Source organism: Eschrichtius robustus, chromosome 5, assembly GCF_028021215.1.
Source record: "Eschrichtius robustus isolate mEscRob2 chromosome 5, mEscRob2.pri, whole genome shotgun sequence".
NCBI lineage: Eukaryota > Metazoa > Chordata > Mammalia > Artiodactyla > Eschrichtiidae > Eschrichtius > Eschrichtius robustus.
In genome coordinates this window covers 194,518-221,701 of record NC_090828.1, presented here as the reverse complement: position 1 = coordinate 221,701, position 27,184 = coordinate 194,518, and the positions used below count along the sequence as shown (strand labels likewise).

At 60.9% G+C, this 27,184-nt stretch overlaps 2 protein-coding genes across 2 annotated transcripts; one reads left to right on the top strand and one right to left on the bottom strand.

Moving 5' to 3' along the window:
* Nucleotides 1-2,979: 2,979 nt before the first annotated feature.
* PDCD1 (programmed cell death 1) lies at nucleotides 2,980-12,030 on the bottom strand. Its single transcript, XM_068543656.1, has 4 exons — nucleotides 11,955-12,030; nucleotides 5,529-5,888; nucleotides 4,934-5,109; nucleotides 2,980-4,005 (listed from the first exon to the last, which is right to left on the bottom strand). The coding sequence occupies exons 1-4, from the start codon at nucleotides 12,028-12,030 to the stop codon at nucleotides 3,730-3,732; spliced, it is 888 nt and encodes a 295-aa protein (XP_068399757.1). The 3' UTR covers nucleotides 2,980-3,729.
* Nucleotides 12,031-20,927: 8,897 nt separating this feature from the next.
* RTP5 (receptor transporter protein 5 (putative)) lies at nucleotides 20,928-24,427 on the top strand. The gene is made up of 2 exons (XM_068543655.1): nucleotides 20,928-21,088; nucleotides 22,812-24,427. The coding sequence occupies exons 1-2, from the start codon at nucleotides 20,937-20,939 to the stop codon at nucleotides 24,298-24,300; spliced, it is 1,641 nt and encodes a 546-aa protein (XP_068399756.1). The 5' UTR covers nucleotides 20,928-20,936; the 3' UTR covers nucleotides 24,301-24,427.
* Nucleotides 24,428-27,184: the final 2,757 nt, after the last annotated feature.

Below are 27,184 nucleotides of genomic sequence, written 5' to 3'. Positions count from 1 at the left end.
TCTCCAAACACTCAGGAACCTCACTCAGACCATAGGGGCAACCGTGCACGTCAGACCACCAACCCACAAGGGCTGAGAGCCCAGGCGCCGCACGACAGCCCCGCTTCCCTGTTCCCAAGGCTGGGTTCCCTTTGAGACCTTAGCCCCTCTGCTGCCAGGAGGCCTTGGCCACAGCGCCCGCCCGTCCCGCAGGCCTTGTGGGACCTCGGACTCCTATGGTGAGGTGTCCGGCCACCCCCACTTCCCAGCACAGCAGCTGGGGACAGGGAGGGCACAGGTGGCCCGAGGGGGTGTCCTGCTGGGCAGAGGGGCTGCCAGGGTGGGGCTCGGCTAGGTAGCACCTGGAACCTGGTGGGCTGCCGGGGTCTCAGGCTGGGAGCAGGGAGCCCTGAGACCCGCCCTCCCCCTCTCCCCACTCCCGGACGCTGTGGGTCCGTGAGATGCACAGACGCTGATGCAGGGACTGACCCGCTGGAGCGGGTGTGGGCGGGAGGTGGGCGCGACGCCCCGCCAGGCCGGTGACACACGCGGCTGGGGCAGAGCAGGGGAGCGGAAAAAGTGAGTGGTGGCAGGCGGCAGGCGGCAGGTGGCAGGGGCCGCCTTACGGGAAGGCGGATGCAAAGTGCTGAGTGTCGCTCTCGGTCTCACTTCTTATCTGAGCGCGGCTGCCAGGGCGGGCGGCCGGCACTGCCAGCACACCCGAGGCCACTTCCTTCCCTCCCTGCTCTTTCATCTTAAAAATTTTTTTTCCAGTATCAATATGAGCTCGTGGTCTTTTAAACTTGCTCAGAGTGTGTGAATCAATTAGATTTTTCATGTTAATTTTGGCAGTTTTGATGCTCAGATTGCCCCCTTGTCTTTTGACCGGACCCCAACCTGGTTCCGTGCTCCGGGGCCGAGTGTTTCCATCCCTCCTGCACACACCTGAGGGCTGGCGGCCGCCCGGGAGCCAGTTCACCCAGAGTCCGGGCGGGGCCCCTGCTCCTGCCGCCCCGGGGCCTCCCCGCCTTCGGCCATCAGGTCCAGCACAGGGAACCCCGCGTGCTCCTGGTTTCTGCCAGTCTCCCCGGGAGCTGTTGCACAGGTGGGGCTCAGGAGTGAAGGGCAAATGCTCCGCTAACTGCTAAGCAGCCGCTTCCAGCATCCTTGCCCAGGGTGTGGTCAAGCTTTCCGAGATGGCCGGTGAATAGGTGTGGTTGTGATCTGCAGTTTCCTTATTTTGAGTGAAAATAAGCATCCTTTCCCTGTTTAAGGGATATGTGTGCATATGTGTACATATAACATGTGGGAGGCATGTGCGTGAACAGTCCGTCATTTCTCTGGCTCGCTTTTCCATTGCAACTTTGACCTTGCTGTCTCCCCGATTTTAGACCTTTCTCTAATTGGAGCATTGGCCTTCTGCGCGATATTGCAAATACTTTCCCCAGTCTGCTCGTGCTGATGTTTCTGCTGTGCTACAGGGTTTTCCCCAATTTACACAGTTGAATTTCCCCATCTTCTCTTCCATGGCACCTAGGGTGAGCCGGCATCCCTGCCCTCCCTGTGAAGTTCTGGTAGATTTTTCTCCTGTGTCTCATAGGGTTGGGATCGATGCAAGCACAGGGTAGGAGGGACGTGTCTACCTTACTATACTCTACTTTCCAAATAGCTGTGCTGTCCCAGCACCACCTAGAAAAAGTCTATGGTTCCCCACTCATTGGCTCTATTCCTGCCTTTTCATGTGCTAACGCCACTGTTTTAATGATCATCAGTATTAGATCTGATAAAGCTGCTCTTCTTTCACTTTCCTTTCCTGGTTTTCTTGGCTGTTACTTGCCTGTTTATTTTTCCAGATGAACTTTACGGTTGCAGAAATGTGGGTTTTTACTGGGATTGTATTACATTTGTAGAATTAGGAAGAACTGACGTGTCGATGGCTCGAGGCATCCGGCCCAGAACATCAGGCCACGCCTGTGCTCTGCTCTCCTCCTGCGGGTTCGTGCTTTTCTCACTAAATCTACGTCTTGGACACGCAATCTTTTCTGTTGCTGTCATAGGCGGAATATTCGCTATCACTTTTTCTTCTAAGTGGTCACCGTTGGATGTACGGAAGCCATTTATTTCTGGATGTTAATTTTACAGCTCCTCCTGGACTAGATTTTCCTGTTGCCATAGCAGTTTCCCCACAGAACCTCCTGGGTTTTCCAGGCACAAAAGCCCACGTCGTCTGCAAGATTCACCAGCAGTGTTCCCTCCAGTGTCCCAGACCCGGTGACTCTCCCTCTACCTGGGACAGTCTCCAGGATGGCAGGCACAGGGTGTGGGCTCAAGGGCTGAGGAGCTGGTGGGGGCCGCTGTGCTCCTGGCACCTGCGGGTTTGGGCGAGGCTCGCTGTGGGGGGCAAGGTTGGGGGTGTCTGTCATGGTAGTCAGGGACAAGAGCCGATGACCTGTGTGGTGGCAGTGCATCCCCTCCCTGGGGGACTGAACCATCATCCAGTTTGCAGAGGGGAAGGGACTGGGTTTCCCCACAGATGCCAGCCCCCCAGCAGCCTGGCACCTGCTCACTCATAGCATGCGGCAGCCCACTCGCTCGCCTACCCGCTCCATCCCCTCGCCGGCCTGGTGTGGGGACACGTGGGGCTGGGGCAGCACATTCAGGCACAGCTGCTCAGTTGGGGACATCCTGTGCCAGGTTCGGGGGCAGGGGGCTACAGGACCCGGGGGCGTGGAGCCTGGAAAGGGCTTCTGGGGGGGCGGTGCCCGGTGGCCCCCTGAAGTCAGAGGGGTTTCAGGCTGTGGGCGTGAGTGTGGTGGGGACGGAGAGGAGGGGCCTTGGAGGGCCAGGCCGGGCAGGCTGGTGCGTCCTCCTTCCTCAGGCCGGTGTCCAACGAGTGAGGAGGAAAACTCGGCGCCTTTCTTAGAGCTTTCATCACTCTTTAATTACAGTGTAACAGAGCAAGGAAGCGTGTGTGGACCCCTAGATGGGACACGTGCCTCCGAGTCCCCCACACCCAGCTGCCCCGGCCACGCTGCCCCGGACGTGTGTGTGCAGGCCACGGGGAGTGGCGGCTCCGTCGGAGGGGTCCCTGCTGAGGGGGCCCCGCACCTGCCCCACTGCCCTGGAGGGAGCCCGGCGGAGGCCCCTTTAAGTAGCACCGTGAATGGGCGCCAAGGAGAAGTGGGGATACACGGTGGACACCAGGGCCCCCAGGATGGCCTCGGCGGGGTGACTCCAGCTCCGCCAGCTCCCTTCATTGCCTGTTTCCTGGGCTGCATGACGGGCCTGGGCACACGTGAGGGTGGAGGGGCCCCACCACCGCCAGGAGCTCTCTTCCAGGCCTGGGGGAGCACGAGGCCCCAGGGGAGCCCTGACCTCGTGCATTTCCCCGTGTGCCCCTCAGGGGATCCGTGCTGGACCTACCAGGCCTGCTCCAAGGCGGAGTCTCCAACCAGGACCCGCGGGCCCCTACGTCCAGGCACCAGGCCCTCCTGGGAGGCAGCTGGCGTGTGTAGGAGGGAGGCTCTGGCCAGCTCAGCCTGAGACTGGGTCTGGAGTCCGGGGTGAGGCTCCTTCCCCTGCCCATAGAGCCGGGCAGGGCTGGCAGGTGCTGGCAGGGGTGGGCGCGGTCACCCTTGGACAGGCGGTCACCTCCTGGGCGGCCCTACCACTCTGTGCTCTTCCAGGGAAACTGTCCACCCCGGCTCTTGGCGGAGGGTCTGAAGGACTCGGGCCAGCCGAGGAAGGCGGTCAGAGGGGCCAGGAGCAGTGTCCGTCCTCAGTTCTCAGAGGCCGGGGCCCCTGCGGGCTGTCTGCGGAAGCCCTGCGGCCTGGGGAGCCCGGCCTGCCCGGGAAGACGATGGTGGCGTACTCGGTCTGCTCAGGGACACAGGGGGCCGGGGGATCCGGGGTCTCCTCTCGCCACTGGAAGTCCAGCTCCCCGTAGTCCACGGTGCACGCAGGCCCGGCGGGGGAGCCCTCCTTCTTGGGGAGAGAGGGAGGGACGGCTCGTCGGTCTCCGAGGGGCTGACACGTGCGCACGCGCACACACCCCCCCCCACACTCGCACGCGCGCGCAGAGCAGGGCAGGGCTGGCCACCCAACCTCGGACACGCAGCGGCGGCGGGCGAGGGGCGTGGCTGCTCTGAGGCCGCCCACCCCGGGCAGTCGCCCCGCCCCCCAGGGAGGTGCGGCCGCGGCGACGGCACCGCCAAGGGAAGGACGCTCACCGGAGGCTGGTCTTCGCTCCTGCGCGCGCAGCCCTCTGCAGAGAAGCACACGAGTCAGGGAGCCCCGAGGCCCTGCTGTCGTGGCGTGGGGTCTCAGGGGTCCCTGGGAAGGGCACCAGGCTCGCCGCCCGCCCCGCTCGCCTCCTGAGGGTCCGGTTGGGACCTGGGTTGTCTGGGCCCCAGAGGCCCGCCTGGCTTCCAGGCCTCACGTGCGGCCCAGCGCCCGCTCGGCTGCCGCAGCGCACACAGCGGGCGCATCATCAATGATCCCCGCACGTTCTCAAAAATATTTGAGGGCGGGAAGAGCGATTCCCTGGAGAGATGACCTCCCACAGGGGCTTTGCTGTCAGCTGGGCTGCACCCCTACCCCGCGCAGGGGGTGGGGTGTCCTCAGCGGTCTCCAGGCGGTGGGGCGGAGCCGGGGGCTCCAGGCCTGCAGTGGCTGTGGCTGTCACCTCGGGCGCCCAGCGGTTAGAAGAGCTTTCAGTGTCCTGCAGCCTGAGGTGCAGCCTGGGGTGACTCAGCCTTGCGGGGGGCTGCCCTCCCCACTCCCCTCCCTCAGACCCCTCCTGAGAGCAGGCACAGGGGAGGGGCACTGCTGGGGTTGTGAGGGGACCCCAGACCCTGGGAAGCCCAGTCTGGCTCCTCCTTGTGGGGGGACACGGAGAGGGTAGGAGTAGGGGAGGGGTGAAGGGAGGGAGACTGTGGGCTGCGCCTGTGGGGACCGGCGGGGCATTACCTCGAGTGGCCCAGAGGAAGACGGCCGCCAGGACCCAGGTCAGCAGCAGCAGCAGCAGAACCCCCAGCAGGGCGCTTGTGATGCCGGTGACCAGGCCCTGCAACTGGCCTTCGGGCCTGGGTGGGGGGCTGGGGCGCTCTGTGGGCAGCTCCAGGACTCCCTCTGCAGGGGCAACAGGACAGGAGTCAGAGCCGGGGACCCAGGGCCCTGCCCTCTGCCAGTCCTAGACCTGCACTGACCAGTCTCGCCCAGGCCTGCACCCCGGCAGAGCTTCCGAGCACGAGCTCATCCTGAGAGGCGCCCGCCACCGGCCCCCTCCCTCAAGGACAAGTGGGTCTGGGGGTGCTTCCAGTCATGGAGAGCCAGCGCCATGGGTCGCCGTGGTCCTGGGTGTGGGACAGAGCCCTGGAACGGAGCCTGGCAACCCCTGCCCACTATGCCCCATGGCTGAGGCTGCTCCTGCTGGCTGCCCAGACCCTGCCCTGCTCACCCCGGCCCTCGGGGGCCCACCCCAGCCTTCGGGGGCCCACCCCGGCCCTCGGGGGCCCCCGCCCCTGCGCTCGGGTCTCCGACGCCCGCACCTGTCACCGTGAGCTCCGCAGGCCGGCTCTCGTTGATCTGCGTCTTGGGGGGCAGGTAGATGGCCCCACAGAAGTAGACGCCGCTGTCATTGCGCTGGGCGGCCATGATGCTCATGTGGAAGCGTCGCCCGCCGGGCAGCGGCGTGACGTGGAAACGCCGGTCCCGGCCAGGCTGGCTGCGGTCCTCGGGGAAGGCGGCCAGCTTGTCCGTCTGGTTGCTGGGGCTCATGCGGTACCAGTTGAGGACGAAGTGCTCGGGCTTGCTGGAGAAGCTGCAGGTGAAGGTGGCGTTCGCCCCCTCGGGCACAGTGAGCCGGGCCGGGGAGAAGGTGAGGGGGCTCCAGGGCCTGCTGGGGGCATCTGAGGGGTGGAGAGAGGAGCGGTGGGCGGGCGTGCGGAAGGGGTATGGGGACAGCCCACCAGACCCTCCCCTCCCACTTTCCCAAGGCCCGTCTGATGGGCAGGTTGTGCAGTGCTTCTGCCACGGAGCCTTGCACGCCCCCAGGGACGGGGTGCTCACCTCTCACGGGCCACCCCGTGGTGGGACTTTGTCCTTTGACGCTACTGAGACCTGGGGCCAGGGCTGCGATCTGGCTCTGACCTCCAGGCCCTCGTTTCTCCCCCGCGTGGTGGTTTAAGGGCCTTCACCCCCCTCCCTCCTTGAGTCCCAGTTGCCAGTCCCCGCAGGCCTGACCCCCACGCTCCCAGACCCGGCATACTGGTCCTGCCTGCTCTGCGCTGGGGGAGGGGGAGGGTAACCGGGAGGCCGGGCTGGGCTGGTGGGGGCGTCCCACGGAGAACCCAGCCCCGGCAGGCTCCATCTCAGGACCAGCTCGGAGCTGGGAGCCCCCCCTCCGCTCCCCCCGTGGGCACTGCTGACTGGGCAGCAGGAGGCCCTCCGTGTCTTCTGCCACGACTGGGGACTGGTGCTCAGAGGCCAGCCGGGCCATCGCCCCTCGCGTGGACGAGCCTGGGCTCTGCCTGCAGGCCCCCAAACAAGGCCAGCCGTCGCCTGCCAGGCCCCACCTGGGGACGCCCCGCCACGTGCAGGGGCCCACCTCGCCGACACACACACGCAGCTCACGCTGGCACGCGCACGCATGGGTGTGCACGCCCTCACACCCAGCTCGCTGGCTGGGGGGTTGGGGGAGGGGCAGCCCCTCCCAGGAGATGCCCAGCCGCACCCCCCATGGAGTCCGGGCTGACGTGATGACCCGTGTCGCAGGGAGGGGCCCCGGGTGGGACCCACACGTGGCCAAACCCACAACTCGGTGCTTTAGCCCCTGCGGACGGCTCATGCTGGGAGCTTGCGCAGTGGCCCCTGATTTGCACACAGCGGCAGGCCTAGAGGCTGCCCCCCCCAGACCCAGCTCCGGGTCTGCGGCCAGCTCCCCTCAGCCCCCTGCCCGCTCCTCCAGGCGGGGGGATCCCCCGGGCCCTGTGGAGGGGCAGCTCTGTGCAGGGTGGGCGGTTGTCCTCGCATCTCTGTGGAGGGCCTGTCCCACTGGCAAAGAGGGGCGGGGGCAGCGGGAAGGCCGAGGAGGCCTGCGGGCGGCCGGGCCGCCCCTCTCAGCCAGGCCCACGGCCCCGCGGGGCCCGCCTCTGCTCCCCCGCCACCGCCCTGCCGCCGCTTCGGTACAAGCTGGACACAGATTTGGTCAAAGTCGCGTGGTGGCGATGGTGCACCGGATGCGAGAGCCCTGCTCTGCACAAGGCCCTTGGGCGCCCCCCACCCCCGGGCTCCCACCTGCAGCGAGCCCGCGTCTGGGTCCGGAAACCCAGGACGCCTCACAGGTACCCCAGGAGCCCCTGTTCTGGGTGGTGCCCCCCAGACTGTGCTCCCACCCGTCCTGTGTCCACGCCACTGCCCCTTTCCCACCTGCCAAGGCCTCGAGTGAGCCCCCTGGGGAGCCCCCCTTCCTGCACAGGCCCCTCCAGCAGGGCCCCCGTGAGCGCCTGCGGGGACCTTCGCTGACGAGCCCTGCGTGGACGGCGGCCCTGCTCGTCTTCAGTGCAGGCCCTCACCATCACCCCCATCCGCCAGCCTGAACTGGTGGCCATTTGAGTCTCTTGTCTACCTGCTTGCTCTTTGTGGGGACTCTCACAGAATCTGGACCTGAGCAGCTGGGACCCTGGGCTGCCTGGGTCCCTGGCCTGGTTCTCTACACGGCCTCCCCGTCCCGCTCAGGCCCTGGGAACTCCAGGTCCCTCCCAGGGGCTCTCCAGGCCCTGCTCCCTCTGGACCCCATGGCCTCCCTGCTGCCCCTCAGACCCCTCCCCCAGCACAGCCCTACCTGGATGCCTGTCCCGGCCCCCCCGCCCCCCCTGGATCCTCACAGTGTGGGCAGAGGCAGGGGCTGAATGCAGCTGCTGGGGGGCCGGCCTGGGACACATGCATCCCTTTACATCAGCCTTGGCCTGGGAGGCTGATAGCAGAGCTTCCTCCCGAGTCCTGGGGTCTCACTCGCTTTATCCCTGCGGTATGAATGTCTATGAATCTTTTCTTATGTTGTTTGAGTGATTGAAAATTTAAATATTGTCTATTTATGTAATAATGGAATGTCAGTGAGGGGTCTCCAGGCCTGTTTTTCTGTTTGAGGAGTGGGTTGAGGAGAGAGCCGCTGAGCCCCAGCAGGGTCCGGAGGGAGAGACCCTGGGGGGGTGCCTGGGTGTGGGATGGAGTGTGAGTGTCGAGGTGGCACCAGCCCGGGGCTCCCATGGAGGGAGGCCTGGCACGGGCTCAGGGTGGCCTCAGAGACCACATTTCACAACTACCATCTAACACCTGATTTAGGCAACACCTGTCAGTGGGTGCTGAAAGCATTGCCCAGCGGACTGCTGGGTCCCTACCTCGGGTCTCTGATTCATCCCGAAGGGAAAAGAGCACCTTTCCCCAATACTTTGCAGTGGACCCAGAGGGAGCGACCCCGTCGTGGGGTCTCCGATGGGTGCCCCAAGAAGGACCATCATGTCTATGACCTCCCACAAACAAACAACAGACACACCCAGGTGGCAGGTGCTTGCACACCTGGCCTGGCTCCTTCAGGAATGCCAGCACGGGCAACAAAAGCAGAAATAGACAGGTGGGGCTACATCAAGCTAAAAAGCTTCTGCACAGCAAAGGACACCATCAAAAAAGGACACCATGAAAAGGCAGCATAGTGAATGGGAGAAAACACTTGCAAATCATATATCTGATAAGGGGTTGATATCCAAAGTATACAAAAAACTCTTACAACTTAATAGCAAAAAAAGAATCTGATTAAAAAGTGGGCAGAGGACCCAAAGAGACATTTTTCCAAAGAAGACGTGCTGACGGCCAACAGACGCATGAAAAGATAGATGCTCAACGTCACTAATCATCAGGGAAATGCAAGTAAAAACCACAATGAGGTATCACCTCACACCCATCAGAATGGCATCGTCAAGAAGTCTAGAGATAACAAGTGGTGAAGAGGATGTGGAGAAAAGGGAATGGAAACTGACACAGCCGCTGTTGGAACAGTACGGAGGTTCCTTAAAAACTAAACATAGAACTACCATGTGATCCAGCAATTTCACTTCTTAGTATTTATCTGAAAAAAATGAAAACACGAACTTAAAAAGATATATACACCCCAATGTTCACTGCAGCACTATTTACAATTGCCGAGCTATGGAAGCAACCTCAGTGCCCATCGACAGAGGAACGGATAAAGAAGATGTGGTGTATATACAATGGAATACTACTCAGCCATAAAAAAGAATGAAATCTTGCCACTTGAGACAACTTGGATGGACCTAGGGAATATTATACTTAGTGAAGTAAGTCAGGCAGAGAAAGACAAATACCGTATGATTTCACTTATATGTGGAATCTAAAAAAAACCCAAAAAACAAAACAAGACAAAAACCGAGCTCATGGATATAGAAAACAGATCGGCAGTTTCCAGAGGTAGGGGCTGGGGAAATGGGTGAAGGTGGTCAAAAGGTACAAACTTCCAGGTATAAAATAAGTAAGTCCTTGGGGTGTGATGTGCGGCATGGTGACTAGAGTTAATAATTCTGTGTTGCGTATTTGAAAGTAGCTAGGAAAGTGGATCTTGACAGTTCTTTTCACAAGAAAAAAATCTGGTAACTGTATATGGTGATGATATTGGTTGGGCTTATCGTGGTGATCATTTTGGAATATATACAAATACAAATACACTGTATACCTGAAACTAATATAATGCTATGCCGATTACACCTCAAAAAATCCTAATTCTAAGGATTTCCATATCTAAAATAAAATTGAGGTTTGATTAAAAACAAACAAACAAACAAAAATGCCTGCTGTAGGTCAGAGGAAGCTGAGGACAGTGGCGTCCAGATGAAGCCGAGGTTCTGGACTCGGCTCCATCAGGGAAAGAGTCCAGCCAGAGGGCAGGCTCGGGACGCCAGGGCATCTGATCTATGGGACTGCATCAGCCACCGTCCCGGGCGTTAGGAGAGTCTGTGACTAACGCTTAGGTGACCAGCGGTGCGCGGATGGAGAGGGCTGTGGGCTGCACCGGCCCCCAAATCCCCGCGTTCAGCAGCACCCCGCAATGTGACCTTATTGGAAACAGGGTCTTTGCTGATGTCATCCGTTGAGATGAGGTGTGGGGTTGGTGGCCCCTAAGCCGACATGACCGTGTCCTTACTGGGGAAAAGGGGACACGTGGACAGCCCTGCACACGGGAGGACGCCGTGTGACACGGAGCAGAGCTGGGGTGACGTGTCCACAGGCCGAGGGACACCAAGCATCGCCACCACCGCCCGCAGCTGGGAGGGGCCTGGAACCACCTCTCGCTCGCAGCCTCGGGAGGAAGGGACCCCGCGACACCGAGGTCCGACTTCCAGCTTCCAGAACTGCCGGCCCATAAGCTTCTGTGGTTCCAGCCGCCCGCCCAGTGTGGGGCATTTGTTACCGAAGCCCCAGCCAACTAACACAGAAAGCCAGTGTGCCAGGGTTACCAATCGGAGACTCTGGGTGAGGGTGTTCACTGCTGTGTTTTTGTAACTTTTCTGTATCTTTCAAATATTTTTCAAGTCTGTAAGTTGAAAAAAATAACACATATCTGACTTAAAAAAATGTGTCATAGGCTGGGCCAGACAGTTCTTATAAGATCGAATTCTCATGACGCTATAAAGCAGGCATTATTATCACCAAACTGCAGGGGGGAAAACCGCAGCTCAGAGAGGTTAAGGGACCTGCCTGAGGGCACAAAGCTCACCAGTGTCGGCTTCAGTTGGAACTCAAGGCCGGCCCCTTTCACGTTTTGATCTTCCCCTGCTTTGGGAAGGGGCCCTGGTGGGGAGTGGGCGGCCGAGGGTAAGTCACAGCGCCCCCCAACCCCCGGGCCTTGGTTCCTCCTCCCGGGATGACACGCACCCCGTCTCCACCCCCACGCCGTGCCTGGGCTCCCCAAGCCTCCCCACGGGGCACCTTTTGGCCACAGGCTCTTGGACCACTGACTGCAGCCGTGAGTTTCCTCCGTCCATCCTGAGAGCGAGGCCAGGTGAGGGGAAAAAGCAGGGCGACCTGGGCGCTGAGCAGGTGCTGAGCAGGCCCGGCTGGGCCGAGACAGCTGAGGGCCTCTGGGCACAGAATCCCGGATTGGCAGCCAGTGGGGGTCAGGGCAGCCCCACCTCGGCTTGGCCCTTCTAGGGCCCTTGACCCCTGAGCCCAGCGAGGTCTAGAGGACAGGCCCTGGGTCTGGCTGGGGACCCCTTCCCATCAGGGCAGCACCGGGCGCAGTGGCTGAGGGCAGGGCAGCCAGGAGGGGCCTCTCCCTGACCACCGCTCTGGCCACGGGCCTGCCGGGCCTGCCTAGGGGGCAGCCTGTACTGAGGGCCTTGGGGCCAGGGCGCCTCTCCAGAACCTGCTGTGGACGCTCCCGGATGTGCCCGGGCGCTGTGCTCCAGGCCATCTCGTCCAGAGGCCCAGGTGGGGCTCATCCCAGGCCCACGACGGGGTGGGTCTTTACTGGAGCTCTTACACTTTTGACATAATCGGAGAAACATCTCCAGGCCACCCAGCCTGTGCCCTCATGGAACCAGTCAGTTCCTTCCCCCCAGGAAAACACAAGCGGGGCCGAGGTTTGGGGCTCTGGCGGCCCAGCCCTTTCATCCTACAGAGAGGGGCAAGAGCTTGCCCGTCCCTCGGGACTCCCAGGAAGAGCTGGGATACTCCTGCCTGCTCATGAGCAAGGAAGGGACTCACCACCAGGTGAGGGGAGTGGGTGAGGAGCCGGAGCCCAGAGAGGGCCCTTCACCTGCCCAAAGCCACACAGCGCCCTGCCAGGGGCCGTGCTGGGCCTCAGGGGCCTGGTTCCCAACCTCCCCCCTCCCCCCCGCCAGAGACTGAGAACTGGAGGTCTTTGCCCAGCCTGACCCCTCGCCACCCAGCCCCGACCCACATACCTAGGAGCCATCCTGGCTGCCAGCCCAGCTGCAGCACGGCCCAGACGAGTGGCCACAGTGCCCGCGGGGTCCCCATGCCCGGAGCACCAGCCCGCCCGGCATGCTGTCTCCTCTACTGCTTGCAGAAGTGCAGGAGGAAAGGAAAGTGTCCCAGGTCAGGTGGGAGGGCCACGCCCCAAGCCCCTGCCCCCTCTTCCTCCTCCTCCACTTGGGCAGGGAGTTGGTGGGAGGGAGAGAAATGCTCTGCGCAGAGATAGAGATGAGAGAGAGGGAGAGAGAAACAGAGAGACAGAGGCAGGTGGAGGGGGAGGGGCGCCTCCATCCCGGGCACTTCTTGTCTCTTTATTTGTTGTTGACTCTTCCGGAGGCTGTGGGTCCGCTGGGAGGGGGTGCAGAGTCTTCTCTCCTCCCCTTCCCCAGCCGTCCCTCTGCCCTCTCCGGGCTCAGGTCCCTGGAGCCACAGTGTTTGAAGCACCGCACTCTGCCACTGCTGGGCCAGGCCTCTGCTGCCCGCCCCCGCCACCCGACGGGCTGTGGGCAGCGGGCACACTGCTGCCCCAGTGGGCAGTGAGGGTCTGGGGCCTTTCCTCCAGGCCCACCTGAGACCCTTTCCCTCTTGTCCTACCCGGGGCCCTGGGCCCCTCCCTGCCCCCATGGTGGCCCTGCCAGCCCTGTGCTGAGGGGCGTCGGGGCCCAGCACCAACCCCCTTCAGGAAGCCTTCAGGGGCTTCCGGGGCCAGCTTTCAGGAGGCCCCAGGCTGGGGGCGGCTGCGTTTCCAGATCTTTCCACTATCAGCAGCTTCCTGACCTCCTCCAGTGCTGGGGCTTGACCGGTAATGCAGACCTCACCTTCCAGGACTGACTTGCCTCAGGCTGGGGGAGGTCCTGGGGTCCGGGGCCCCCTCACAGCCCGAACATTTGTGAAGTGATTGGATTATTCACCTCATTTCGCTCTAAGCATTTTGTTCTAATGAATGGAAAACAGGAAAAATGAAACTGCTGATATTAGTGGCGCAATGTGTAGGTCTCACCAGCTAAGATGACAGAGACAGAAACCGCCTGACAGCTGGTGTTCAGCTCCGGCTCTGAGACACTCAGGGTTCGCTGTGAAGGGAAAACATTAAAGAAAGCTGAAACGGTGGAAAAAGAGCATCAGAGATGATGTCTCAGGCGAGGCGCTGGGCGGAGGAGGCTTCGGCGGCAGACGGAGGGCCGCTCCCCGAGCCTCAGCTGCTGGGGCCCCGGCAGGGCACGGCCTGGAGCGTGGGAGGGGTCCCTGCCGGCCAGGTGCGCTCCTAGCGTGGAGCGTGGGGGGAAGCTGGCCAGACGGCTCTGGTGGCTGGTCTGGGAGAGTGTGGCCCGCAGCTGCCCCGTGTGACACCCCATGCAGACAGGCATCTCCTGGCAAACCCTCCCCTGTGGCCTCCCCTCGGGGGGCTGGAGCCCTGGGGGGGTTCCTGTCAGCCCAGGGCCGCCAGGCACCCAGCACTCTGCTCCCTGCTGACCCCTGTGTCCGTGAGGCACGTGGCACTCACACTGGGGCCCTGAGGCTCTGTGCCGGGGGACTCAGCTCTCCTCGGAGGACCAGGGCTGGAGGAGGCTGGGCTGGAGGGTGGGGGTGTGCTCTGGGATGGGAGGTGCTGTCAGACCCTGGGGGGGTCTCCTCACCACCCCTCACCTCAATTCCATCTGCGAGAGCTCAGACTGTGTCCACAAAGGGCGATGCAGGGCCCCTCCTCACCCGCCCACCTCCCTCCATCTCCCTCCGTCCCTCCCCCTTCTCCCCCTCGACTTCCTCTTTCCCTCTCACGCCCCCTTCCCTTCCTCTCCCCTCCTGATTTTCCCCTCCCTCCGGACTCTTAACCCCTGACCCGCTGACACCCTTGGGGCTGGGGGCTCGGTGGGGGACCCAGACTCAGGAGGCTGAAAGGGGCCCAGAGACCGTGGAGGTGGGGAGGGGGTGCACATGGCCTGGGGTCGGCAGGACCAGCAGGGCAACCGGGTCAGAGCCAGGGAGGGGCTCAGGCAAGTGAGGAAGGGGGAGGAGTCCCAGAGCCTCTGGGGTGCTGTCCCCCCAAAGTCAGCTCCCCCCGAGCTTATCAGCTCACTATACCCCAAACACCCCCATCCAAACACATGCTGTCCGCACCACACACTGTCCCGCCCAAACACACAAACTGTCACCACACACACTGTCACACCACACACACCATCCCCACCACACACACCGTCCCCACCACACACACCGTGCCCACCACACACACCGTGCCCACCACACACACCGTGCCTACCCGTCCCCCTCCCTCACCATCCTTCCTTAGGGACAGAACAGGCTCCCTGGGAGGAGGGCAGAGGGAAGGTCAGGGCTCCATCTGTCTCCCTTCTGTGTCCCCTGTCCTTTCTGTCCTGCGTCCTGATTTCACCCCTTCAGGTTTGGGAGATTCCAGCCGAGGTCCCAGCCAGGGCCTCCCTCCGTTCCCCTGGTCCCACGTATTACCCTCTCACATGACCAGGCACTGGACCTGGTCATCAGAGGCAACAGGGGCCCCCAGTTCAGTGGGCTTTCCAGTGATGAAAGCTGTGTGTTATTGTCATCGAGGTGATTGCAGGTGTGCTCCCAGCTGTGAGGATAACAGAGCTGGCCCTGCACATGGGGCCGAGTCTCTCTCAGTGATAACACTTTGCACAACTGCCATCTGCTATTACAGCCAGGATGCTGCCATGGGTACGGCCCAGCCAAGGAGCGCAGAGGGCCTTGTCTTAGTTCACTCGTGTGTGTTTAGTGCTGTACGATGTAGGCACGTGACAGCCCTGGCATCCAGCCCTCTGAGATGATGCCAAGGTCTGTCACCACGGGACACCCTGTGCCTCTTTGAGCCACACCCATCTCCCTTCCGCTCTCACCCTGCATCCACTGGTCCATTCTCCAGCATATACTTTTGTCTCTACAAAGTACAGTGGGATGGCCCGGCAGTGGCCCGCGGGGTGGGTCTCTCATGCTGCACGATCCCACGGACAGTGGTCCACGCATGCGTTTGTCTCCACTGGGATGGTCGCTGTGCCCGCATGTGCTCCGTGGCAGGTGGCACACTTGGCTCTTCTCTGCTGAGGTCCGCTGGGCGGATCCAGTTTGGGGTGGTCCTGCTGGGAGGACCCCATGTGCAGGGCCTGGGTGAGCAGCAGCTTTGGTCCTGGGATCCGTGGGTGTCTGGGTGCAAGGTGCCGCGGGGTGTGTGTTCTGTGTCTGCGGGGCACCCCACCTCTACCCAGTCCATCAGGCTGCCGGCTGCTTCCTGCCCGACCAACTGCAGAAGCCCAGGGACCAGCAGGAAGGAAGCGAATGGCCCAGAAGGTTCTCAGCAAAGCGGGCACTGAGGACGCAGGGTCTGGCTTTTAGGAGCCTGGGGAAGTTTCCCTACTCGGGCCACCCACCCTTCTGCCTGGAGAAGAGGGGCCCTAGAGTTTCCAGGTGTGCCGGCCGAGGTGACACGCACAGCCGCACAGGAGCGGAGGGAGAGTGGGGGAGAGGGGATTCCCGTGCTCCTGAGGCACCACCAGAGCCGGAGGGAAGTTTCCATTCACAGGAGAAACACAGGAAGCAGGAGGGTCATCCTGAAACTGCTTCTGAGGGGCTGGAGGGTGGTGGTGTCGGTGACCTCTGACCCAGACTGGGAGGTGCACAGTGGAAACGATGTCCCCCAGCCCGGGAGGGCGGTGGATTCACAGCTAGTCTGAGGTTGGAACAGGAAATGGTTAATAGTGTTTGCAAATACAAACTTTCTGCTCTATCCTGTTTCTGAAGCATTTCCCAGAAGTTAAAAAAGAGCGCCTAATTTATCTGCCTAATTTAAGAATCAAATTAAAAAATAGGGGGGCTTCCCTGGTGGCGCAGTGGTTGAGAATCCGCCTGCCAATGCAGGAGACACGGGTTCGAGCCCTGGTCTGGGAGGATCCCACATGCCGCGGAGCAACTGGGCCCGTGAGCCACAACTACAGAGCCTGCGCGTCTGGAGCCTGTGCTCCGCAACGGGAGAGGCCGCGATGGTGAGAGGCCCGCGCACCGCGATGAGGAGTGGCCCCCGCTTGCCGCAACTGGAGGAAGCCCTCGCACAGAAACGAAGGCCCAACACAGCCAAAAATAAATAAATAAAAATTAAAAAAAAAAAAATAGGGACAAAATATTTCCACCATTTATTGTACACAAGAATAATAGTTGGCTTGTTTGTTAAGGTGGTGGGGTCCCAGAAGATTTCTTACCCCCTCATTTCTAAACTTTCTAGAATGCTGTTTGGAGTTTAAATGCAAATTTATATTTTAAATTTCCTAAAGTGTGTGTTTGGGTGTATGTGTTCATGTGTATGTGTGTGCGTAGGTGTGCAGGCATGTGTGTGTATTCATGTGCAGGTGTGTGTATAGTGTGTGTTCATGCCTGTATAGGTGTTCATATGTTTATGTGTGTTTTGTGTGTGGTGTGTGTTCGTGGGTACCTGTTCATGTGTGTGCACGTGCTCATACATGGGTTGGTATTTGTATATGTGTATATATGTGTGTGGTGTGTTTGTGGGTGTATAGTGTGTAGGTATGTGTGTGTTTACGGGTGTGTGTTCATGTGTGTGTAGTGCACATGTGTGAACACTTCCCTGGCCTCTCCCACTGGGTGTCATTCACGCTCCTTGCTGGCTGCTCGCCCAGGCAGCTGAGGTGCTGCCCCGCGGTCTCTGGTGCCAGACTGACCTGGGTGGACGTGCAAGAGCCACTGCCCTCTGGGCAGGCTGTCCTCAACTTGGAGGGCCGGGGTCCCCTCTGCCCAGCCTGTGCCGGCTTACTCAGAAGGTGCCCCCCCGCCTGCGTCCCCTCCGTTGCCCGATGTCACGGCTCCTTCCGGGACCTGGTGGAGGTGCCGGCCCCTCGCTTGGCAGCAGCCGGGCTGGATGTTGGAACTTGGGACGGTGGGAAGCGCCTTTAGGAACAGAACCGGCTGGACGGGGGCTGCTGCCCCAGCTGCTGGCCAGGACCCCCTCCTGCTGCCTGCAGGCCCTGGACGCACACCTTGACGGCGTGCTGGGGCTCGGGCCTCCCGGGGGGCCACACGGCCTGGGGTTCGGGGAGTGGCCCATGTTCCTGGAGCTGCACCCCCTCTGCTGAGGTCTGGGGGGCTGAGGTGAGCCCAGCACGGGCTGAGCACCACGCTTCTGCCCGAGTCTCTCTTCTTGTCTGTCTGTCTGCCTGTCTGTCTCAACCTCTCGTGCCCAGACACACAGGGTGGGGCCCTGTTGACAGAGCAAAGCCAGTCGGCCGGCTGGCCTCATGCTGGACCCCGCGACCCCTTGACCCTGACCTGGCTGCCAGGCTTGATGCCTCCCTGCTGGGCAGTCCTGCCTCTGCCACCCTCCCCCTCCCCACCCCCGGCCCAAATGGGGCAGTTCCCTGGTCCAGTGTCGCAGTGAGGGGCTTCAGGGGAACCAGCCAGGCCAAGAGGGGGACAGACACTCCTGCAGGAGACTGTCCTCGTGTCTCACCTGGGCTGCGGAGGGTCTGCTTTCACACGCTCCACCTGGAGGCCCCCAGTGTGAGGGCTGCCCCTGCCCTCTGATCAGGGAGGTGAGTGTGAGTGAGGAGGCCAGAGAGTGTCCACGGGGAGAGGGGCCTCAGCGTCTCCCTCGGGGGGCGATCATGTAGAAATGGTACCTGTTTCCTGACACTGCTCTCCACACCCATCCCACCCCGGCCTGGGGTCGTCAGTGCCCCAGGGAGGCTGTCATAGGTCAGAAGGTGGAGGGCAGAGGGCGGAGGGCAGCGTAGGGGCAGAGGGCGTGGCTACGAGCCTTGTTCTTAGAGCCTGTCCTTAGAGATGCCAGCATCCTTGCACCTGCTCCGAGGAAGGGCTTCTCCCACCCCACCTACGGGCTGCACAGTCACACAGCCGGACCCACGGTTCCAGGACGCGCCTCACAACCCAGGAATCACGTACGGAGTGGTGCGTGCGTTTTGCTTCACCCATCGTTTCTCTGGTCAAAAGGAGGGGATATTTATGGTTGAAGAATTTGTTAGCTGACCCTGTAAGTAGTTTTTGCAGGGGGCTTGGCTCGTGGGTTTGGGGAGCAGATAAATGGGCAGACGGATAGAGGTATGTGGAGGCTGACTTCCCCGGGGTCTGCACCTGGGCCTTTGGAACAGGCTCTGGGACAGACTGAGGAGGTCCTGAGAAGGGTTGGAGGCGACAGGCTCCTTCCATTTTGAAAGGGTCCGTCTTGTCACCCAAAGGTTATTTTCCAGGGCGGGGGGTGGTGAGTCATGATTCCAAGACTCTCCTCCAGAGTCAGAGACAGTTGGTGGTCTTGGAGCAGTGGGGCCTGCAGGGTGGCCTGGTGTACAGGGCTGTGGTCTGGTATGGGCAGAGCGAGGGTGCCAACACCCAGCACGGTGCAGGCACAGCCGGGGCCACTGTGCCTGGAGGGGCTACCAGAGAGGGAGAGCTCGGTGGGGGCTCCTTGGGCTAGGGCTACAGCCACCCCCTCAGCCCCCTGCACGGGCACGTGACAGGACTGCATGGGTGCCCCCATACACACACTGACCAGCAAAATTCAGGACCTTAGAATTGCTACGATTGGCTGGGTGATAACCAAAAAACTCCCAGAAAATGGCTGCTAGAAGTTTATTTCTCTCTTGAAGAAGAAATCCAGAGGTAGGCGACCCTGAAGTGGTATTGCGACTCCAACTGCCATCCAGGATTCAGGGTCTCAGCATGTGGTTTCCATCTGCAAGTTCACCTCATGGTCTAAGGTGGCTGCAGGAGTGCCAGCCATCACCTCTGCACTGATGAACTGAGAAGGTGAAAGTGGAATGGGAAAAGTAGGACTTTCCCTGGTTACCTGGTCCCATATTATGGAACCTTCCCCAAAGCACATCCCAGTAATTTCCTGTTCTATCCCATTGTCACACTTAGCTGCAAGGAAGAAAGATGTCACCCAGTTGAAAGAGAGCCAAAAGGAAGTTTGAGAAATGAACAAGTCACTTGACAGGATCAGCTGTAGTCTGGACACAGACAAGGAAAGAATCAAGGAACTGGGAGAAAAATGAGAAGAAACTGCTCAGCATGCAGGGTACAGAGGCAGAGTCACGAGACAGGTGAATACAGGGAGGAGGGCCACAAGGAGGTGAATAGGCCGTGGGCAGAGCATTCACTGGGGGCGAAGGCTATGCTACGTTTGCGCCTTGGAATTTCTAGGTGGCTCTGGGCGTGAACAGGCTGCAGGAAAGGCCCGCGAGGCCCGCTCCCAGCAGGGGCGAACGCAGCGATTCTCGAACCTGGAGCCGGCCGCCCGGGAGGTGCCGTAGCCCTCGGCAGGGGACACAGAGCAGGCAGCTCGCTGCTGCGGGCACTGCCGCCTGCCCAGGGCGAAGGTGGGGGCCCAGCGGCCCAGGGGCAGAGTCCATGACCCTCATTCCGGGAGGGGGTCCGGATGAGGCCCGCTCTGTCCTGGGAGCTGCCAAACGGCCTGGGGGAGCATCCTTTCCCACCACCCGCGGGCGCCGGGGGTTTTGCTGGCCGCTGAGCACTGTCCCTGCCAGCAGACGTCCCTGTTTCACTTGCTCAGAGCCTTTTCCTCTCGTCAACACGAGCCGCCGTTGCACGGCCTTGGGCCCACGGAGAAACCCGCTTCCTTGGCACTGGACCGGCCAGCTCCTCGGCGGGGTCTTGGAGCCACACTGCCCAGTGGACAGGGCGCTGGGCGCCGCCTCCCCACGGTCACCGAGGGCGGCCTCCCCTGGGAGCTCGCTTGAGCCCTCCCCCCGCCGCCCCGGGCTCAGGCCCCTCCCGGCTCTGCTCGACCCTCGACCCTCGGCTGGTTCTTTCCTCGAGCCATGTCGCCATCTCACCGTCACCAAGTACTGGACACGCATGGGGTGAAGCTGGCCCGCGGTCAGGAGGGGAGCCAGACGCATGCGCACAGGACGCGAGGCGGGGCTTCCTCTGAGGGGAGGCGCAAAGCCCCCAAACAGGCCGCATCCCAGGTGGAGCTTCCAGGGGTACCAGCGCCGGTGCCTCTGCTGGGAGGGGCGTGCTGGCGGCGGGTAGGGGGCACGCAGACAGCTTTGGGGGGCTGGCTCCTTCGGGTCCTGAGCTAAGACTTTAGAGTAATTTGTGAAGTTGTGCATTACCTTTAAGGCATTTTTACGTAAATGTACATTTCTAGCCAATAAAAAGTGTGAAGAAAGGAAACGTCATGGGAGGGACTTCCCTGGCCGTCCAGTGGTTAGGACTCCGCACTTCCATTGCAGGCGGTGAGGGTTCCATCCCTGCTCAGGGAACTAAGATCCCGTAAGCTGCGTGGCACAGCTGAACAAACAAGCAAACAAACAAACACCAAAAAAAAAAAAAAAAAAGAAAAAGAAAAAGAAAGAAAAGACATGGGAAAATTCGCAACGATACATGTTCAATAAAGTTCCTCAAGCTTTGTTTGTAATGGCAAAGACTTAGCACTGTGTTCAAGGACAGAGGCCGGGCAGGTAGATTATGCCCCAGCCACAGACTGGAAAATATCAGATATTTAGAAGAATGGGTATCACCGTCCATGCTATGCTGTGGGTAAAAGAAGCAGGCCTTAGGATAATATGTTTAGTAGGATTTCCTATTTGTGAAAAATAATATGGAAATGTATACGTGCATAGGCACCGAAAAACACGTGGATGTCAGCACCTCGATGACTATGGGCGATTTTTATCATATTGTAGTTTGTCCTTTTTATTTATCTGTTTCTGATTTTTCCTAAAATGAAAATCCACTGCTTGCGTAATAAAAAATACGCGAAAGGATCAGAAAAAAAGGGCTATTTCTCATTTCTCTGAGACAAATCCGGTTGCTATGGAGACGAGACGGTTGTCAAGGCGGCAATTGGTCGGTGCCGGAGGCGGGTGGGCGCTCGCTAGGAGCCGGAGCCAGCGCAGCCCTCAGACCGCACTGCGGAGCCCAGCGCCAGCATGGACGGCGTGGATGTGTGGGCCAGCACCTTGGCCCAGCTGATGGCCAAGAGGAAGCCCCAGGACACCTGGGAGCTGGTCCCCGAGGAGAACCTGGCCCCAGGGCACCTGGACAGCAGCGGTTTCCAGTACCGGCTGCGGGGGCTCTCGAGGTGCGGCTGAGAGTGGGGTCTCCTGTGGGGTCCTGGGAGGGAAGGGCCGAGGCTACTTAACCACTTGGCTAGGCTGGGTGTGGCCTGGCCGGTGAGGGGGGGGGGGGGAGGGGGGGCATGTGTCTGCCTGGCCTTGGCACCCAACAGGTGGGTGGGTGGGCCGGGTGTTGCTCCTCCCTTCCGGGAAGTGCGGGTGTTGGGGGAGCAGTCTCTTCATTGCCTTTCAGCACAGGCGAGCTGAGACCCTGCCTGGCAGTGCCGGCACCGCCAGGCCCGTCGGGGCCCTGCCAAGGGGTGGCTGGCGTGGTGGTGCTGCCCCCGCGTGGAGGACTTTGCTTGTTCACTGCAGCACCTCCTCGTTGCCATGGCAGCGCTGACAGCGGGCGCAGGGGGTGGGCAGGCACCCGGTCAGCGCCCGGCCCTGCACTGCACAGAGGCCTGAGGGGACGGAAGAAGGGAGCACGGGCCCCAGAGGAAGGAGGATGTCCCCGGCCTGGGCTGTGGCTGAGTGGGGGCTGACTCACGAGCCCCGGGGACCACGGATCACCACGTGAGCCTCGCCCTTCCTCATCGTGATGACAGCTGCCGTCAGAGCAGCCAGGACGGGCCAGACCTGCGGGGGCCCTGCCCAGCCAGGCAGCCTGGTCCCCCAGGGGCCAGCTGGGAGGGGGCTGGGGGGAGAGGGGGCCTCGCAGACCAGTCACCGTGTGGACCCTGCAGGCAGCTACCCTTTGACACGGACGCCCCAGTTCCCCAGCGTCCGAAACCCCTGGAGTCAGGTGTGCGGTGGGATGCCGGCTTTCCCGGGTGTCAGGAAGTAACAGCCTTCGGTGCATCTGAGGGGCCCCTTCCAACCCGGTACTGTTCCCACAGCCCCGTGGAGGAGCCGCTCTACACAGGTGGGACGAGGACCCTGAGCGCACATTCATTTTCCGTTTCCATGGACCGAAATGCCAGCTGGTGGGATGGTCACTCGGGCAGACCCACCTCTCCACGTGCAGCCACTGGCCACGTGCAGCCACGACGCACTCATTACTTAACAGATAGAGGAGGACGTCCAGTCCCTAGGGCACCATCCGTGTCCAGGTGCTCCCCGGCCACGTGTGGCTGGAGGCTGCATGCAGGGGCGCAGTGGGGACACGCCCACCGTCAGGGGAAGTTCCGGTGGACGGGGCAGAGGGTCACTCACCTGTGACCTGACGGTCTGGAGACAGAAGCACACAGGGCAGCATCGTCACCGTGTGAGGGCCAAACCCGCCGCCCAGGGAGTGGTGCCCGCAAGCGAGCGCAGGGCCACCCCGGCATCCTGGGGTCCCAGCCCCTCACCGCTCTCCTCACGCTTCTCTGCCCACCCCCAGCCTCCCCATCGCCTCTCTCCCGTGGGATGGGCTCCCCAGGTCCTTTCTGCAGCCCCCCGCCCCCGCACTGGGCATCACAGATGCTCTTCCTTCCCTCACTGTCCTGGGGACGTCTCCTCGGGCAGTTGAGACCCAGGTCAGCAGGCAACAGACCAGCAGCAGCAAGCGCAGACGTGGCCCTGCACGTGGCAGTCCGGGCTTTGCCGCTGAGGGCGTCTTGGTGCCAAACGGACGAAAGGCGTTTGCTTCGGCTTTTCGGGTTGTGGGTGCAGCGAGGGATGTGCACACATGGGCTGGGGTCCTGAGTTCCGCTGGGCCCGGGGGAGGGCCACCCCGGCCCCGCTCACCCCCTCTCTCCTCCCCAGGCTCCAGTGTGGCCGCTGCCAGTGGGGCTGGTCCTCGGCCCACGTGCACATCCTCTTCCACCTGTGGTGGGACGAGGATGCCCGGCAGGGGCTGGTGAAGATGCGCATCTGGGCCCAGCGGTGCCGGCTGTGCCCGCCGGCCGGGGCCGCCTGCCAGGTCAGCCTGCTCAACGTGCGGCTCTTCCTCAGCAAGCTGGTGCAGTTCGTCGTGCAGAAGTGCTACGGGGAGGGCCCAGGCTCTGACCAGTGCCCCGAGATCTGCTTCGGCGAGCACTGTGAGGCCTGCCACCTGGGGGTCTGCTTCTTCCAGAAGCCCCCGGACCCCGCCTGGGGGCCCGAGGTCAAGAGCCCCAGCACCATCAAGGGCAGGTTCACCCTGTATGGCGGCAGCAACGTGGACGCCCCCACCGCCAGCCAACAGCTGCGCACGCTTGGCTGCGGGCTTGTGGTGGACCGCTCCAGGGGCTACACCCCCAACTCCATCACGGTCCCCCTCTCCGTGGCCGACTTCATCAAGAACCCCCTCTCCGAGGGCAGGGACTTCTTCGGCGAGGATGAGGAGATCGTCACTGTCCCCTTCTCCCTTGTGCGCAAGGACAAGGGGCCCGTGGCCGACCCCGCCGGGCCGCTCATCGTCGGCAGGGGCTCCCTCTACCTGCCCACCAGTTCCAAGGCCACGTCCAAAGGCAAACGCTTCCCGGTGAACATCAAAGCCCCCGTCTTCCACGGCAAAGGCCTCCTCGTCAGCGGCACCAAGGAGATGACGGGCTTCATCTACAAAGGCCACGGCTGCGTCTCCGACCCTGATGAAGATGAAAATGAAGACGAAGATGCAGACGACGGCTGGGGCCCCGCGTTCGGCAGCAGCGGTCCCATCATTGAAGTCACCGAGGGAAACGGCCTGCGGCCAATGACCTACATCATCGGCCTCATGAACAACGGGGAGGGCTCCGTCACCTTCCCCTCTTCCTTGACCGATGTGGTCCTTGAAGGCGAGGACCCCTTTGACCTCATCTACGGCTCTCTCACCTTCCCTTTCATCTTCGCCGACAAGGGCAAAGGCGGGGCTTCCTCTGCTGGCGTCACCGAAGGCAAAGGGAAGGAGGATGGCGGCAGCGGCCCTGCCACCGCTGGCCGTGAGCCCCTTCCAGGGACCAATGCCGGTGGCCCCGTCCCCATCAGCGAGGGCTCCGTCACTATCCCCTTCTCCGTCCTCAGTATCATTCAGAGCAAGGGCTCTGGCAACGATGCCAGTGGCCCTCAAAGCAATGGCCTTGCCGCTCATGGCTTTTCCAAGAAGCAGAGGCAGCCGGGGCCCAGGGCGGGCAAGTCCTGCCCTGGGTCCTACTGGGAGGAGGACTTCTGCTGGGCCGAAGGCTTCTGCTTTGACCCCTACGAAGAAGTCTGGATCTGGGTCTCCATGACCGTCTGCATCCTCTGGATAATGTACCTGTACAAGTTCAGCCCTGACCACTCCCCGCGGGTGTGAAGTGTGGCGCCTCTCGTTGGTCCCCACTTCATCCCCCAGCAGGGCCGCCTGGGCAGCGAGCCAAGTGACCTCCCTGTCCCCCCAGCAAGCCCCCGGCCGCCTTGGACGCCCCCTGCTTCCGTGTTCTGTCTCCTGCCGTGAGTTGTGGTGTCGTGGCAGCTCACGCCGTGGTCATCCCCTGAGCTGACCGTGTGTGTTCCAGGCGCTTTTCTGTACGTGTGTTACACTCCGATAAAATAAAAGTTAGGAAGAAGCAGCCACATGGCACTCGGGCTGAGCTGAAGGTGTGAGGTGGGAGGGCGAGGTGGGCACACGGGCCAACACCTGGGTCCCAGTCCCCGCAGGGTCTCCTTCCCTCGATGGCTTCTGGATCCCTGGACGGGACGCTCGGACCTGTTCAGCACAGGCTGTCAGGGCGGGGTGGGCGGTGGGGGGGAGGAGGTCCTACACCACCCACTGTGCAAAGATCACAGCCCCTTGAGGTGTGGTTGGCAAGCCTCTTCCTCCCCCCCAACACCAGGGTCCCAGGAGCTGAGGAGGTACCTTCCCCATGGGAGGCGCAGGAGGCCAGCCAGCGCTTTACCAGATTCTGCTCATGGTTCCCCTGGAGCATTTACATCCACAGTGCTGTTCTGGTTTAAGAAACGCCATCTGTGCTGTAGGTCAGAAAACTGTCCTGTCACTTGTATGCACACCCTGGATTTCCATCTTAAAGGCCACAGGTCCGGTTCTAAGGGGCAGGGGTGTTAGGCCATGTGGGTCCAGGCAGCTGGGGACGTGACAGCGGGCAGCTGGGTCAGGCCACCCTGTAGCCCCCCATGCAGAGCCGGCCCCAGGACCCTGGTGGGGGGGTTGTCTGCAGAGCCCTGAGGTTTGAGACTTGCATCCCCTGGCTGGATGAGAGTTTGGGAAGGCCTGCCCTGTGGGGAGGGGTGAGTGGATGGAATCCAGCGGTGCTGGAGATTCAGCCCTCAGGCCTGCCCTCGGGGCGAGTGGGGAAGGCGGGGCGGGGCTCCCGCACAGACAGGGCTGCCTGAGACGGCAGGGGAGGAGGGGGCTTTACATCAGCACCAGAGCGGCATGTGCCAGCCCCATGTCTGCCCACAGAGACCCCACACGACACCAGAACCACGGAAGTTTCCACCCTACGGGGAGGCCAGACCTGCACGCGATGTGAGCCTGGACACCTCAGCCAGCCCGAGCAGAGCCTCACCAGACAGCACGAGGCCAGGCCACCAGGTGCCCTATGCGCTAACCTCACCCTTAGTGCGAGACCCACCCTCCACCCTCAGTGCTGTGTCTACACTGGGTAAGACCCTCACTATTTGGGCGGGATCCACCCTCCACCCTCAATGGTGTGTCTACACTGGGTGAGACTCTCACCCTTAGTGCAGGACCCACCCTCCCACCCTCAGTGGTCTGTCTACACTGGGTGAGACCCTCACTCTTAGGACAGAAACCACCTTCCCACCCTCAGTGGTGTGTCGACACTGGGTGAAACCCTCACCTGAGAGCAGGACTGACCCTCCCACCTTGGTTTTCCCATCTACACTGTGGTGTGACGACCTAGCCTGGTGGTGTCTGTGGTGGTTGGGGTTCTAATTTACTTTTATTTTTAACTTTTTTATGACATAAGCACTGTTTTATTCGGGGGAATCAGGAAAGGCCTTTTGAGAGGCCTCTCTCCTCTTCTGAGAGAAGGCTTTTGATTAGGAGACTTTTGAGAAGAGGCTTGATGGAAATAAAAGTAGCAAAATGAGGATTAAAATAAGTAAATCTATAGGATTTTTCAGTTAGGAAACCACCTTTACAATGATGAGTGGAGTATGGGGGATGAAGTCTGAGTGCAAAGGGCTGAGAATGAGTAAGAGGAGACAGTGTTATTCTTTCCAGTAGTTCACTGCAAAGGGCAGAGGAGAGACAGGGGAGAACATGCATATCTGAAACAACACAGGATCCGATCGGTCTCTGCTTGCAATTACCATCGGACTCTTAGCTCCCTTCCTGGGGCCACATTTTCTGATTCTGTTTTCTTTTAGCTTCAGGTAGTCTTTCCCCCCGCCTAGCTGTCCTCTTCGGCCCTGCACAATTCCTTTAGGGAGCTGTCTTTAAGCCCCATGTCACATACTAGGCACCACAAGGAGGCGACTGCCTCCTTGAACTCTTGCGCTGATGGAGGCTTTTATTTCTTCAGCTTTTGCACAAAGTTATTCTTCAGTTGCTTCCTCCTGTCTGTTCTCCCCTATCCTGACTTCGGCCTTCATTGTCCACTTTCCACTTTCAACCCCGCCTTGTCTTTTAGACTAGATTTTCAGCATTGTCTTCTTACCCATAATCTTGTCTACCTGTTTTCCAAGAATTAGGTCCTTTCTGTACACTGCTTTGGGCTGCCTCTCAATCCAGCCCCAGGAGATATGGTGTTTCCTGAAGATACAGCAGAGGAAACCACAGATTAGGTTGTTAACCTACAGTTCTGGATCACCTCCTTGGTAAGACCATGGCCATTTCATGCCCAAATTAAAGTCCTCCATGGCTAGCCAACCTGGCACTAGAGGTAGAACATTACTCTAGGCACTTCCCTGGTGGCACAGTGGTTAAGAATCCGCCTGCCAATGCCGGGGACACGGGTTCCAGCCCTGGTCTGGGAAGATCCCACATGCCGCGGAGCAACTAAGCCCGTGCGCCACGACTATAGAGCCTGCGCTCTAGAGTCCACGAGCCACAACTACTGAGCCCACGTGCTGCAACTACTGAGCCCACGTGCTGCAACTACTGAAGCCTGCACGCCTAGAGCCCGTGCTCTGCAACAAAGAGAAGCCACCGCAATGAGAAGCCCGTGCACCGCAACGAAGAGTAGCCTCCGCTCGCCACAACTAGAGAAACC

Coding starts and splice junctions, on each gene's coding strand:
- PDCD1 (XM_068543656.1), bottom strand. CDS start 12,030: ATGGGGACCCCGCGGGCACTGTGGCCACTCGTCTGGGCCGTGCTGCAG. Junction 5,889..11,954: donor GCAGCCAGGATGGCTCCTAG/GTATGTGGGTCG, acceptor TCCACCCCTCAG/ATGCCCCCAGCAGGCCCTGG. Junction 4,006..4,933: donor CTCGAGGTAATGCCCCGCCG/GTCCCCACAGGC, acceptor CGCACGTGTCAG/CCCCTCGGAGACCGACGAGC.
- RTP5 (XM_068543655.1), top strand. CDS start 20,937: ATGGACGGCGTGGATGTGTGGGCCAGCACCTTGGCCCAGCTGATGGCC. Junction 21,089..22,811: donor CGGCTGCGGGGGCTCTCGAG/GTGCGGCTGAGA, acceptor TCTCCTCCCCAG/GCTCCAGTGTGGCCGCTGCC.